General features: G+C 39.4%; 1 protein-coding gene across 1 annotated transcript; it reads right to left on the bottom strand.

The window, feature by feature from the left end:
• Nucleotides 1–1,397: 1,397 nt before the first annotated feature.
• WDR75 (WD repeat domain 75) lies at nucleotides 1,398–14,865 on the bottom strand (the record flags this gene model as incomplete). Its single annotated transcript, XM_009080702.1, is given in 19 exon segments — nucleotides 1,398–1,517; nucleotides 1,598–1,738; nucleotides 2,378–2,437; nucleotides 3,005–3,174; nucleotides 3,762–3,857; nucleotides 4,196–4,290; nucleotides 5,713–5,896; nucleotides 7,906–8,069; nucleotides 8,814–8,986; nucleotides 9,426–9,541; nucleotides 9,631–9,690; nucleotides 10,026–10,184; nucleotides 10,959–11,047; nucleotides 11,710–11,826; nucleotides 12,369–12,439; nucleotides 12,818–12,942; nucleotides 13,524–13,617; nucleotides 14,037–14,102; nucleotides 14,842–14,865. Coding segments are annotated over 19 exon segments (2,124 nt in total), but the record flags the coding sequence as incomplete, so codon positions are not given.
• Nucleotides 14,866–14,868: the final 3 nt, after the last annotated feature.

Raw genomic sequence — 14,868 nt, 5'->3', positions numbered from 1 at the left:
GGCAGCACATTCCAATGCCTGAGAATTTTCTGAATGCCTAAATTTTCTTCATTTCAGGCTACTTTAAAACTACTATCCTTTTCTTGCCATCTCAATTTCAAGCCATTTTTCAGCTACCTGTCCTCTGTTTTAAGCAGACTTAAGCAAAGTATTTTTCTTTCTCCAATTATGTTATGTAACTGCAGAAATTAACAGTATTAATTCAAATGTCTGTTGTATAAACATTCTGGACCTCAAAAGGAGTGAACTGCATGGCAGAATAGTACTGGCCTCCAAAAAATCATCTGTTCTAATACAAACTATTTATCACTCAAAAAATGTAAATGGAGAAGCATACAGACATATACTGCCAAGGAAAAGAAAAGCATTTAACAGTCAGAATATATAACATTCAGAATACATACATTGTATAATATATACACTACAGAGTGATATATTTTGGTCATTCTTCAAGAGCTCGATGCTACAGCCCTTCCATGTACCTTTAAATGCTCAAGTCATGCTAATCAGCACTGTCAAAGTACAAGCTCTACATATGCAAATATTTACACAGGTCACTGAACTCTCAAGTCCTTCAGTACTGAGACCAGATGCAAGTTTCCATGTACTAGATTTTGGGCAGTGTTTTGTTGATGCTTTTGTTGTGCCACACAGTAAGGAAAGCTCACAATTCAGGCCAGCACAACTGACAACACTGATGTTATGGCAGAATAAAATGCACATGCCAGAGCTACTCCAAGTGGTGTCTGGCCCTAGGTAAAGCCTGGCAGTAGGAACCACCCACTCACTGGTCTTTGCAGATCCACAAGGAGTGCAGGCTTTCATTTTTAGCAGCATACATTGACCTCAAGGGAGCAAGGTACAACACATTTTTAAGTACCTATTAAACTACTCCATCAATTTGAAATTAATGCACTGTAAGACAAGCTTAGCTGCGTTCACAGTAGACACTTGTAGCTTGCAGCTTAATTAGAAATGAAATTTCAGTGCCAAATTGTTAAAATTAAACCTAAGTACCTTAGTGTATCTAGAAACTGAAACCAAGAATTCTGCAGGAAGTCATAATGATTTCAAATAAAGACATTTAACCAAAAATAGCACTAACCAAAATTTAACCACACATTTAACATTTAACCATTAACATTTAACCAAAACAGCATTAAATCCCCATAATAAAGTTAGATGTATAAAGACCATTTGAGTACCAGCAAAAATAATAGGAAAGAGCCAATACACTAAAGAGGCAGACCAGACCACCTCTCTCCCCTCAACTGCATTGTTTTAAAAGCTCTTCCCCCTTCAAGTGTTCTACGAATTTATGTGAACAGGTGGAGAGTGTTGTAAACTGCTTTTACACTTTAAACCAATATGTACATAGTTTAAAGCAACTTCAGTAACTAAGGAGAGTTCTTCAACTGTTCTTACCTTTTGTTCTCTTTGGAGATGAGCAATGAATTAATGAATATAGGGCAGAGGAAGGAAGCAGATGGCAACACATGTGCTGGAGTGTGCAGAAGCTGAAAAGAGAAAACAGAAGCTTTAAAAAAGATTGTGTTTGTCATGGTTTTGTTTGTACACTTACTGTAATGACTCCTACCTCCTTGACAGCAGGTGAAGCTTCCTCATGCTTATTCACAACTAGTTTTCCAAGGTCTGTATCCTCTTGTGCTTGCTGACGTCTGTGCTTTGTCAACAGCACGCTAAACGCAGTCACAGGAAGACTTTCTTCTACTGCCAGCTTGAAAAACATGGAAGTTTTAAGGAGAATTTTAGTGTCACAAATCTAAGTTCTGTCTCATTGTAAGTTACCAAATTCAGAATCGACCCAGGGGATAAAACTGTACACTCAAATTCAGCTCAGCTAAACTAAACTGTCTCTTTGTATTCATTCTCTGTCAGGCATCTGGGAGAGGATCCTACACAGAGTGTCACAAAACTCTCCAGTCTGGACTCTAGAACACCAGATTTTAGTTAGCTCATTATTACAAGTTGGATTAATATATTGCAAAATGCATTATAACAAATATGGAAGGTGGTGCATGTGCCAGAAAAAAGTGAGTATGGGTTTTTCAGATTCCATTTAGGACCAAAAGATCACTTATAACCCCAACATCACCTGCAGAGAGATTCAATTATGTATCTGAAAGCGACACATGGTGACTTGCCTCCTGGAATTTTCCTAGATCTTACCTCAATCTAAGCACCAAATTATTCCCCCACCCTCCAAAGAAACTGATTGCTTATTCTCACTGGATTTTGTATTAGAATGATACTAACTCCTACTTTGATCTATTTTATCTAACCAACCAAATCAATTAAGTGCTGCTGTTTTATTCTGTTCAGTATGAAACATTTCTTGTATGAAGTATGTACGTACCTGTTTGCTTGACGGTGTAAGCCTTTCTTCCAGAGACTTTGTGCTAAGTGTCATTAGCTCCTGAAATACAGAAGGATGTAGCACAGTTATCATGTATGAAACTGCTTTCCATGTTTCCATACCTTCCACAGCCTACAGAAGCTTCCAACTGACCCAAAAGATTTATCAGTCAAGTGGAAGAGGCAAAAACATCTCTTCCTCTTTAGTTTGTCAAGAAACTGAAAGGAAGCAAGAAGTGACCTAGAGGTTCTACAGACTTTTTGGGAAAACAAACAAAAACCAACCCCACACCCACTCAGAAATTACAGGTGAACCTAATTTGCATATGAAACATTTGTATAATCAGCAGTAACACATCCAGCTTCTAGGTGGTTGTCCAAGTTAGAATGCATAGGCAATGTTCCAAATTTATCTAGTTTCTTGTACAAATGAGACAGCAGAAACTACTAGCAGTAGAAAACCAGTAAATAATTTTGACCTTAGGCTCTTTCGGCAGTTGAAAGCTTTTAACTAAGACCAAAGTATGGCTTAAACAAACTCTTACACTTAATAGAACTCTGAATTTGTATCAATCCACACTTACCATACTTTATCCCCAGGAACTGCCTGCCAATCGCTCTCTCTTACCTGTGTATCTGTAAGAAAAAACAGCTGGGATCTTCTTAGCCAAAGGTGTTTTTCTGAGCCAACTGTTTCAGGTTCATCTCTTGGAACAAAGGCAGCAAGAAGGATCTTTTCTTTGCAGAGGTTTCTCTGGATATAGATTGGCCTTGGCTCATTTGGTTTGAACACAAACACTGCAAAACCAAGAATGTCTTCTCTTTAAATCATGCAATTCTTACATTCCTGTAAAATGTAGCTGTCAAAGCCCTATGTTATCAGAGCCAGCAAGGACTGGACTGGATAGCCTTCAAGCACTGGTTTGTAGAAATACAGCTGGATAACCTTACTGCATAAGGAAACTTTCACAGTACTCCAACCCAGGGAACATACCTGGAAATTAATGTTGCTGTAGGACAGTAGCTCTAGGAAGTAATCATAATTTGTAGTCAGAGCTCTGAAATGTAGCTGTACAGTTCAACAACAGTTTTGCATTTACAAGAGAGGGTCAAGGCCATTTCAGACCCTCATCTAGAAAGAATGGTTAACCCTGAGCTATGTCCTTTATCAGAAACTAACTGCTGGAAAAAAAGATGAGAAGCCAATATGCTTTACATGACTGCTACTGTCAGACATGGCTCAGTTTCCATAGGTGCAAGCACAGACTCAAGTCTACCTTACAGCTTTCATGGCCTGAATTCCACAAAAAACTTTTCTAGAAATTGTGCTTTCAGAGTTGTAAAATCCACTGATGGTTCCTTGTCAAAGAAGCCTCAGTACTCACGGCTGGACTCTTTGGAGAGCCAGGAGACTGCAGCAATATGTTCAGACAGGGGATCAGGCTGCAGGACGACGACGTTGAGGTGGGCACTCCACTCCACTGAAAAGCAAGGACAGCAAGAGCCAGTGGTGAAAAGGAGGCACCCAGTTCTGCCCAACTACTTCTCCAAACCACAGGTCAAATGGAAACAACACACATGCAGCTTCACTTATTCCCTGAGAAATAAAAATACACAACTACTACCAACTTAGAATCCACTCTGCACATGCACATAAAGCACATGCACATTGGACATGATACTATCCTAACTGGAGCATGAAAAACATCACATTCCCACAGAACAATGTGTCAATCTGGAATCAAAATAGAATTACTTTAAGGTTTGATAGTAACTTCAAGTATTAAATTACTGTAGCACACATCCAAGCTGATCTTACATGCACAAGTGAGCAGGTTCCAGCAACACAGAAAGCCATAATCAGTGGCACCAACAAGGTACTTGGAACATGTTAGTCTCCCAAAGCAGATGTTCCTACAGAAGTAAAAAGTCAAAACAAGTCAGTGACCTTCAGATTTCATCTTTGTTTCTCTATGTAGCAATTATTCAAAAGTCATAAAAGTCATTAAGATGTAGTTCTGGTATTTAAATGAGGAGAAGTTTGCTTTTTTTGCCTTCACCTCCAGTGGCATGAGACTTCACACACTACCATCAGACAGGTCTGGGAGATTTAAAAGTATATGTAAGTCTATAAGGATTACATATGTCTACAGCATTCTGATTTAAAGGAGGGATTTTAAGCTCTTAAATAAATTATAAACCCATACATAATATGTATGAACACCTAAGTATTCACATCGGGACTGGAAAATAGCTTCCATATTTTCAGAATCCCTACTGTGGCTCCAAGCACTATAAAGAGAGTAGTAAAAAAACCTAACTTATTCTTAAAGGTTGTTCCAATTTAAGGAAGCATTATTTTTTTCAACTTATTCTAAACTATATTAAAGCACAGCCCTTTGAAGTTATGCAATTAATACAGTAATTGAATATAGTCCTAGATTAATTTATAGTAAAGGCTACAAGAGAAGCACTGGCCTGGGAAAAGCTTGCTCACATAGCTTCCCCAGTTCTCCTGCACACCAGTTTTAGAATCAAGTTTCTCAATTCCTAATCTTAAAGGACCAGTACAAACATAACAGACTTCATCACACAAAGGAAAAGCTTACAGACATACACACAAAAATATAGAAGCAAGAAGTCTCTGTATCCTTCTGTGATTCTTTGTGTTGGAGTCTTTAAAATGTTGTGATCATGTAATGTTGAAGTCTTATCATAAAGCACACAATGGAGCATGCTGGGATAGTCTGCCAGGCAAACACGGATTTTCCAACAGAGGTTAGAAAGGATCGGGATATATATTTCATAATACAGGTAAGGTCAATATGCCTTTATAGTTTACGATTTTCCAACAGAGGTTAGAAAGGATCAGGTTATATATTTCATAATACAAGTAAGGTCAATATGCCTTTATAGTTTATTGATGTAATTTCTATTTGTATGTATGTGTACATGAACAGAGAACAGATTTCTCAGTTATACTTTCCCAGTACTTTGATTCATCCCAAATGAATGGGGAAAAGAGAAGAGCTGTTACACACCACTGTGTGCCCACTGATAGATATTTCTGGGAGGTGCAAGAGTCATAAGCAACATAACAGAATGATGATGATTCCATGATTCTATTGATTCTAACCAAGGTGAAGAAACTGCAAAACTTGATCTTCTTATTTTTAACAGCTATCAACCACCTAAAAGCTATTTTAGAGACTTTTCTACATATGAACTTAAGACCCTTAAATTCAATGAACATACACAAGGTCTTGGAGTACTATGAGTTGATTCTTTCTGTTCTAGAGTTCGAGTGAGACATAAAAACATAGATGAAAATCATACCTTATTTTTCCAGGTGGATGGCAAAAGGTACACTTAAGATCCCAGGTAGCTGAATCCCACACCGTGAGAGTTTCTTCAAAGCTAACAGCCAGCAGAGAGCCATCTTCTGAGAAGCAGCAGTTAGTAGCTTGGTAGTTGTGGTAGCTGCCTACGAAGTCACAGCTCCAGCTCACACTTTGCTGTGCTGCATTGAATAAACAAGGCAATTAATTCAAGTCTATACAGGAAGAAGAATTCAAGTATTATTGCTGCAAAATGGGCTCAAGAGCAAGGCAGTTTTGTTTCAGAAGGTTTATGATTTCCAGGAGTACAGAATCTGTCCCATGCCAGTATGAGAAACACTTGATAAAGGTTTTCGTTTGTCCTCAGTTTTGCACTTGAACAGTGAGCCCTGAGACTGACATGGTACAATATTCATGCTTACTCTGCCAACTCCACTAACTGTATTCTCAAGTAGGCAGATGTTAGATAAAAGAGATACTCAAGCAGTTCTGACATTTGTTCTGAAACATACTGTTCATTTCAAACTCTAGCAAGAACACTAGAAATCTGAACACAGCAGAGTGCTGTACTTACCACATTAACATACACTTCCCAGTATAAAAAAATTCATACAGTAGATGAGTATTCATGAAACACAGGAGTACGATGAGGAAAGAAGGAAAAATAACTTCACCCTATGCTAAGATATCCTTTATCTAATGGCTACAAGTTGATGATTAAAAGACCTGCCTGTAAAAACACAAAGCCAGAAAGGATGCAGTACTTGAAGTTGCATTGCACCATCTAGGGGCACAGCTAGACCTGCTGCAATGACAGCATTAACAAGAAACATACCAGCATGTATTCTACTTATGAGTTCATTAGTCTACTAATATTTGCTGCACAGAAGCTGCGGCACGTTAAGTCTTTCTGCCTGGGTATTCCTACCCTGTCTCTGCTGGGCAAATATACCACGGAACTCAGCACTGACTTGTACTTTTATATATGCCATGAAAGTGACTCTGTAGTCACTTCACAAACAAACACAAACAAAACCCTGATGCGGCCAGTCAGCAGACAAAAAACTATTTTGTTGAAGGAAACAAACCCCATTAGATTTCATCCCCAACTCACACTGTATCTGATGAATAGATTAGATCTGATCACCAGATCAATGTATCTGCTTATTAAGTTAAAATATGATTTAGGCTTAGAAAAAATTATAAAGAAAAGCAAAACCAAACCCTCTTTCAGAAGACAACGAACACAAGCTTTTGTCCTTCTCAGCAGCAGCCACTGTTAAGGAGCAAAGAGCAAGTTGGTTTGGCAAAGTAAGTTTGCCAAACGGAAACCTTAGTAGCTCAAAAGTGCTTTTGAACATGTTCTCACCTGCCCATGAAAAAGACAAACACTGCAAGCAGTTCAGCAAGAGCACTATCACAGCTATTTGGGAACATGACACTCAAGTGGCAGGAAAGTTCCAGCACACTTAGGTGTCCCTGGCACTGAAATAACATTCAAGTAAAAGGAAATTAATAAGTGGGAAGTATTTTGTATTTCACAGAACATCTTTTGTATTCTCCAGATGTTCTGTTTGCAACAAGTGAACATCAGCATTGCAAGAGGTGAAATTTGGTTATTTAAAGGATCTTGGAAGTGGATCCTAAATACCCAATTCTACGACATTCAACTATCTAACAGGAAGGAAGGATGTTCACAAAGTGAACTTTGAAGTGGTAGAGCTGCAGAATGGCAAAGTTATTTTACACTAAGCCAGCTGGAACAGACTAACACATTTCTACATCCTACTCCCTCGAGCAGAAGTCTCAAATAAAAAACCTACCCAGAGGAATGCCAAAAATCCATTTTCCCAGCATAGAAAAATCACTACAACAATCAACACAGGCTGCCACTCCCCTCTGCAGAAGGCTCAGCAAGGTCTTTGCTATTTCAGCAACCTCCATGTCAATCCATCATACTGCAAAACTGCAATAGAACTCCACCATGGGATGCCCAGGAGAACACAACACTTCATGCAACAAGCAGAAAGAGATAAATGCACAGGACCGAGCAAATGAAGGGAGGGTTGGAAATTTTATAGCATGTTGGACTTGGAGGATCCTTGTAGGTCCCTTCCAAGTCAGGATGTTCTTATGAATCTGTATTACAAGGTGTTTAAGTAAGTGTAAGCTGTGTTTTGACCATAGTTACCTTCTGGATCAGAGTCTTCTACCATCACCCAGACTTTAAACACACAGTCTCTGCCAGTTGTTACCAATATCAGAGAGTCATCTTCCAGCTCATCCATGTCACGAAAGCACATGTCTGTGATGTGGTTGTCATGGGGTGTATTTATTCTAGTATTCAGCTTAAAGCTATAGGAAAATAAAACAGAAGTTTACCATTCTATTGCACTTGGGAAAGACTTCAGTTTAAAATTATTCTGGAATGGGCAGGGAGAAGAGGAATCAAAGAAACTTCTGTCTAATTAGACAATTAAATGATATTGCATTTACAGATCAGATTTCCCTAATCACTTCCATACAGCAGAGATTGGAGCCCTGCACTGAGAAAGGATTATCACTAGGCAAGCATCTCTCAAATATTCAGCCTGAACTCCAGGCAGTCTTTCCAGTACTTAGAAAAATCAGTCACATAACTACTACACAGATCAACATTCTTTTGCTTTTTTTCTTAAGAAAAAAACAACTTATATTCAAAATGTAAATTTTTTAAAATAGGAAAACTAGGGAAAGTGTATTAACCAGATGCATATATTACCTAAAGTCACCAATAAAGTCTAATCTTTAGTACCTGAGGACTAATCAATTAATTGGACAGAGGTGGAAAAACTGGACAAGCTCCAGAACCATTCTGTCAGGTCAATGATTTTTCATACCAAGGAAAGATGTGAATTTAAGTCCCATGGTTAAAACAGCCTGATTATTCTAAGTCAAAGAGATGCAGAGCAATCATATAAAATCCATATTTACTGCAACTCTGTGTGCATGATAAACTTCCTAAAGTCTTCCCTAGAGTTTTATTAGTCGATGTGGAAAAACTCTGCAAGACAACATCTGTGCAGATGTTTCTATGACTGACACCTCTGCTACTGTTACCTTTGTGTTTCTTCATCGTAGAACCACAGCTTCAGCTGTAACTCAGGGTCAGTGATTTCTTCGCTCTCTTCTACTGTGGCTAACCAGGTGCCTCGTGCGCTGAAGGCCACCTTCACTAGGTCAGCCTGCTTCAAACCTGCCTCGTGAATGTACTGACGTTGCACAATGTCCAGCTGCAAAGCAAGGCCAAAATTCAAAATTCGCATGGAGCTATAAAAGAGACCATTTTCAACCATGAGAATGGATGTTCTGAAAGCACTAATTAGACCTGACTGGGCTGTGGCATAAAAAACAAGCCCAGCACGTGGGGAAAGCATAATTAGGGCCTTTGTGTTCCACAATGAAGCTAAGTGTAGGAAGGATGAAAAACTAATGCAGAGAGATTTTACCTAGAAATTTCTGACATTTAACAGGAGTAGCACACTGTTTCGAAGTATTTTTTTCAGCTTTAACATTTAGCTATGATTAACAAGTAAAAAGTTTGTGAAAAGCCAAGAACACCTCAGCTTGGAATCCAGTCTTATCTGCCATATTATGTCTTCAAATAAATTCTGATGCACAAGTTACTCGATCAAAGAAGTTAAAGTTTTGGTACAAGCCCATCCAACTTACACTGAACAGCTGTTGATCACTTTGGAGACTATAGAACTGCAGGTGGCCAGGCTCTCCATTCAGGACCAAAGCTTTGGTTCTAGGATCAACCACTAGACCAGTCTTGACATCCATACCTGGAAACAAAAATCAGATGACAAATGACCAAGGATGGTAACTGATACATTCCACCCTCTAAAGGGAAGATAAATTTTACTGTACTTACTTTTGATTAGCCCTTGAATACTTCTGGAAAACCTCAGGTTGCTGTTGATTATTGTAATTCCTGAAAGGCAAAAGCAAGCAAAGTCTTGCAAAAGGCTTCTGCAACACAACATCTCATGGGTGGGGAAGGGACAATAAACAACTAAACTTAATGCTGTAAATGGATCTTTTCTCAATTTATGACAGCCCTGCAGCAAGGTGGAAAGCCAAGTAACAGCAGCCACCAGGCAAATCCACAGAACTGAAGAAAGATCACCTCAAGCATCTGTTCTTTCAGATCAGTATTCAAATTTTATGCAGTATCCAGTTAATTCATCTAAAATTAACCAAATAAACCCCATAGACATTTGCATTCCATTTTGCATTAAGTGATATTTAAAACATGTTTTAGCTTACTATTGTCTGAATGCAATGTGCAGCAGAGTGCCCCATCAGAGGACATAGAGATATACTCAATAGGAGATCCCAAACGAGGCAGGAAATCCTTCTGACGCTCTGATTCCTTGTGCCACTGGACCAGAACAGCTTCAACTCCACCACTCAGCAACCTGGTTCCTTTTTCAGCAAGAAAAATGCAGTTAGAGGTTTAGCTTACAAAAAAACACAATGACAGACAAACCTAAGTTTATCAAAACTGTCACATACAAAGCAAATACACTGAGCTTGGGCAACACATGTAGATGTTTCTCATTATCTCATGTTAAATTGGTAGAGAAACTTGGATTAAGTAACAGGAATTTGTGCCTACAGTAAAATTTAAACAATGCTTTGGGAGCAGGAGATCCCATTACTTTCTGAATCAGCTGAGTACTTGTGTTAGAATGTAGCTGTACTGTTCTCCTTCTATCAGAAGTACTTTGCACTAAAAAAATACCTTAAGGAGAATAGTTCAGATCACATAATTCAAGTAAAAGTGAAATATTTTTCACTCTAGGTTTCAGCTCAGACAAGACTGGCTTGTTTTATGTGAATGCAAACAAGACTGGCAAGAACTCATTAGTATTACTGATGAAAGGGAAGGGGGAGGGCGAGTGGAGGTGGAGGAAAAGAGGTGAGAGCAGGGGTTAGATTTTACATTCTACCACAATAGTAAATATCTGACATTATGTATGCCAATCAAAAATATACCGTAAAAACAACAACTGCATCCATTTTATTTCAGATCCTTCCTGGACATATTTAAGGTTCTACAAGTTAATTTGTTAGTAAGTGGACAAACCCAAACTTCTATTGATTCTTCCCTCCCCGCTGCAATTCTCAGACTTTGAGAGGGTTTTCTTGTTTGTTTTCTGGAGGTGGATTTTTTTTGGTGTTTTTTTTTTCACTCACCCTCCATAGAAAAAGCCAGATCCATGACAGTATCATGATGCCAGTGCAGCGTGGAATATGTGTATTCTTTCCTATGATGGAAATTCCTCCTATGTAGGGAGGAACAGAACAATTTACTCACAACATCAACAGCAGAGTTAACAAAAAGAAATACTGAACTGAATCAAGTATATCATCCTCTCCTCTAACTTCTAGTGTCTTGTATGCTCAAGTGATGCAGAGGGAGGGAAGGAATCACACTAGCAAGGTTTTCAGAACCCTCCTGGTACACACCTCGCATCTGAGATGTACTGAGAAACTGAGCCCTGGAAACAACTTGGCAAGCATATTTGTTTTAATGCTGTAGTTCCACTGGTGTGCTCTCCCTAGGACGTTACTTGCCCGTTAACAGTTATTTCAGCTGCTCCTGAATTACCTTTTTCAAACAAGTTTAGATTCATGGTGTGCTCTCCCTAGGACGTTACTTGCCCATTAACAGTTATTTCAGCTGCTCCTGCATTACCTTTTTCAAACAAATTTAGATTCATGAAGCACAGCTTAACAGAAGTACTTTTTCCATCTGCTATTAAGCTGAAGCTGTCCCCTGCACTCTATGACAGTACTGCAGGTTCAGTCCTTATACTTTGCTCATTATGACCTCTGAAAATGGAAGGAAAATGGAAGGACAAATTAGACTGCTTTGCTCAGGTTTCACTTAAATCCTTTGGTCAGAGCAGTCTACAGGTACACAGTGGAATCAAGATGTGCATACCAGAGGCGAATCTTCCCATCGGCATGGCCAGTTGCAATGCAATCCTCTGTGGGATGGCACACCACACAACTGAAGTGATTGTCTCCACCTTTGGTCTTCACCGCACTTAGAGAAAACCTTCAAGAGTTAAGAAAGTAACTTTAATTCAAGCAGTTGGGTTGGGTTGTTTTAAAACAAATCTTCAAAGGGATCAGCTAGTGCACATATAAATAGGTCTGAATAGCAAAATTAAACATCTCCAAGTTGTTGTGGTTACACACAGCCTCAACCAAATGGTGGCAGACTTATTTTTTCTCTTTATTTCATTAGTTCTTTGCCTTCAATCAAGCTGAAAGACTTCTTTGCTTCTTCCTCTCTCTCCTTCCACTCCCCCTTCCTCCTCTTGCCCAAACTATGTCATCTATTTAAGTTCAACACCAGTCTAAGCATCTCCCTAAAAAAAAATACATGCCTGAGCTGCAAAGCCGAGGTACCACTGCCACTGCAGTGCTCACTATCTGCTTCCATGACAAGCTTCTTATATAGTGACTACATCCCCTTCAGCATAAAACCCAATGGCTGCTGAAAAATATGAAATCATGTGCACACATCACCAGATACTAAACATGTGTGATATGTCAGACTGGATCGATACCTTATGTTTTCATTTTCACTCTTACCTGTTCAACTGTTTCCATTTAAAGAAATAAACTTGGAGATTAAGGTCCTTCACTGACACCACATATTCACCCTGTTCAAGGGAAACAATTTTGGACATGCAGGTTATGTTCATACACATGAAAGACAAAACAAATCACTTTTCACTACCAAGTAATTAACATTGGAGGCAACATATAAATACATACTTAAGTAGATACATACATACATAAACATTGATGTTTCTTTTTGAATATAAGCTTAAGTAGATACATACATACATAAACACTGATGTTTCTTTTTGAAGATAAAAAAAAGAATTGGTCTTACATAAATCATTTCGTTTCAGTTTTGTTTCAGTGCTGCTAGGCTTGTATAGGGACATAAAGAGCACACAATTCATTTGAGAGGAGAAAAACCCCAACCAACCAACAATATTCCATAGAAGAAAAAACCTCAAAGGTGAATTTACTTCTCTTCCAAATGCAATGTGCCTCAGTGATGCACCCACACCATCCAGAACCACTGACAGCTCCTTGGCTTCCACATCTTGGCCTGCTGCTTTTGCCAGCTTCACTGAGACCAACTGGAATGTATCTGACCAGAGGAAAAATCTGTTTGTTTCAAACAGTAGTAGTGAAGAATGAGGACTGGACAGCAAGTATCAGTACAACTGTAAGCAGAAACCAAACAAAGCTGCACAGTGTTTGCTCTTGTTCTGAAGGAGCAATAGATTATAGCAAAGAGTAAGGCCAAACTATATTAATTTCAGACAAAATCCTATAAAAAATGTCTAGGCATGCTGTTAAACAGGACAAGTCTATTTATTTTAATACTGCTCGAGGTAGAAGAGTACTCTCAAGTACTCATCCCTAACTCAAGTAGTGTACCCTATGACTTGGTAAGCATTGCTGAAAGATTTATTGCATCTCTGAGCTCAAACACAGGCACTATATGTGCAAAGCAAAGGCAACACCCTTCCAGACAACTACTGAAATAACAGATGCCACAGAACAAAGAGAGAAAACAGGCACAAAATGCAGGACTGCAGACAACTGCCATTGATATTTTCCAAATGAACATACTAAAGCACATTCCAGCAGCACACCACTCACTGATGTGACAGTAGAGCACACACAGAATGACTGAAGTGACAAGGATGATGCTAATCACTGTACCTCGTTCACCCCTCTTCGGAATGACAACAAACACCATGTCCTCAGCACTAGCAAGTGTGTACAGTGCCAGAAGTTTGGATCCTACAGAGAAAGTCTGAAGTAAAAAAGAGAAGGTGAACAGTTATTACACCTGTGTGTATGCTTTTCAACAGCGAATAATGCCAAGTTTTTAAAATAAGGAAAATATATGTGCTTTGAAGAAACATTCATGTACTAATTATAGTTCTTGATTCTAAGATATCTGGACTCTGAACCATAGCAGCAAGAACCCAAGGAGCAGCATGTCAGTACATCCCCCATCTTCCCCAAGAGATTCTGCATCACCATGACACACACATCAACTGCCACATCTCTTACTGCCATAAATAGATGCTTTTCAGGCTGTGCTAATGGCAGAACACATCTCAGGCTGATTTGTGCCCATCTGTAGTAAGAGCTGCAGAAAACCATATTCTACAATCAGTGGGTCAAGAATAATTTTGACATGTGCCAAATGGGAATAACTCAGCATACCTTAATGGGAATCCCATCCATGAAGTCCCACAGCTTAATGCTGCCATCAAGAGATGAAGAATACAGCTGAGGGGAAAAATAAAATATATAAGTCAAAGCAATATATCAAAGCTATCTTTTACATAAAACCACAACTTAAAAGTTGAAAGACTGATCAATGGAACTGCAATTCCAGGTAACTGGAGCATCAAAAACACAGGACACAGACCAGCTCTGCCTCCAACGAAAATGCTGTGAAAGTACACCACTATTGCTCTGGTTTGAAGTAGTCATTGCCACTAAGTATGGGTGCACAGATACCCATCATGTGAACATCTATTAACATTTGCATCAGATTTTACAGAGCTAGTACACAGATCATTCCATCTTGGTAAGCAATTCTTGTTTACATACAGACACCCAGAAAGGCCAAGCAGAGAGGCTGAGCAGGAGCAGCCGTGCCCAGGGAAGGCAGGCTGGGAGCAGAGGGAGCCGCTGGGCCAGTTCAAGGGATTTACTCCAATCTGCATCTGTGTCAGAAGGTAAAGAAGGGCAGAAACCAACCACAGCGCTTCTGATTTTCTCACGTGCTCCTTTTACCCCTCCAATTACCAGAAACCCAGAAATACTGCTGTTATTTCCATTTCACTGCCATCCCATCCCACAAGTGTAATCCACGTGGCGCTTCACGTTTTCACTTGCAGGTAACAGACGTGACGCTTATCCTTGTCAGGTTCCAGGGCAACGCGAGCTCAGCGATGCTGTAATTCCAGCCCGTTCCCAACCCACAGCCACCCCCCACCCGGGCTCGGCACGCCCCGCAAACCTGCATGTGGTTGTGCGGGTTCAGCTG

This window comes from Acanthisitta chloris, unplaced genomic scaffold (assembly GCF_000695815.1).
Source record: "Acanthisitta chloris isolate BGI_N310 unplaced genomic scaffold, ASM69581v1 scaffold13938, whole genome shotgun sequence".
NCBI classification, from domain to species: Eukaryota; Metazoa; Chordata; class Aves; order Passeriformes; family Acanthisittidae; genus Acanthisitta; species Acanthisitta chloris.
This window is presented reverse-complemented; position numbering and strand designations above follow the sequence as displayed.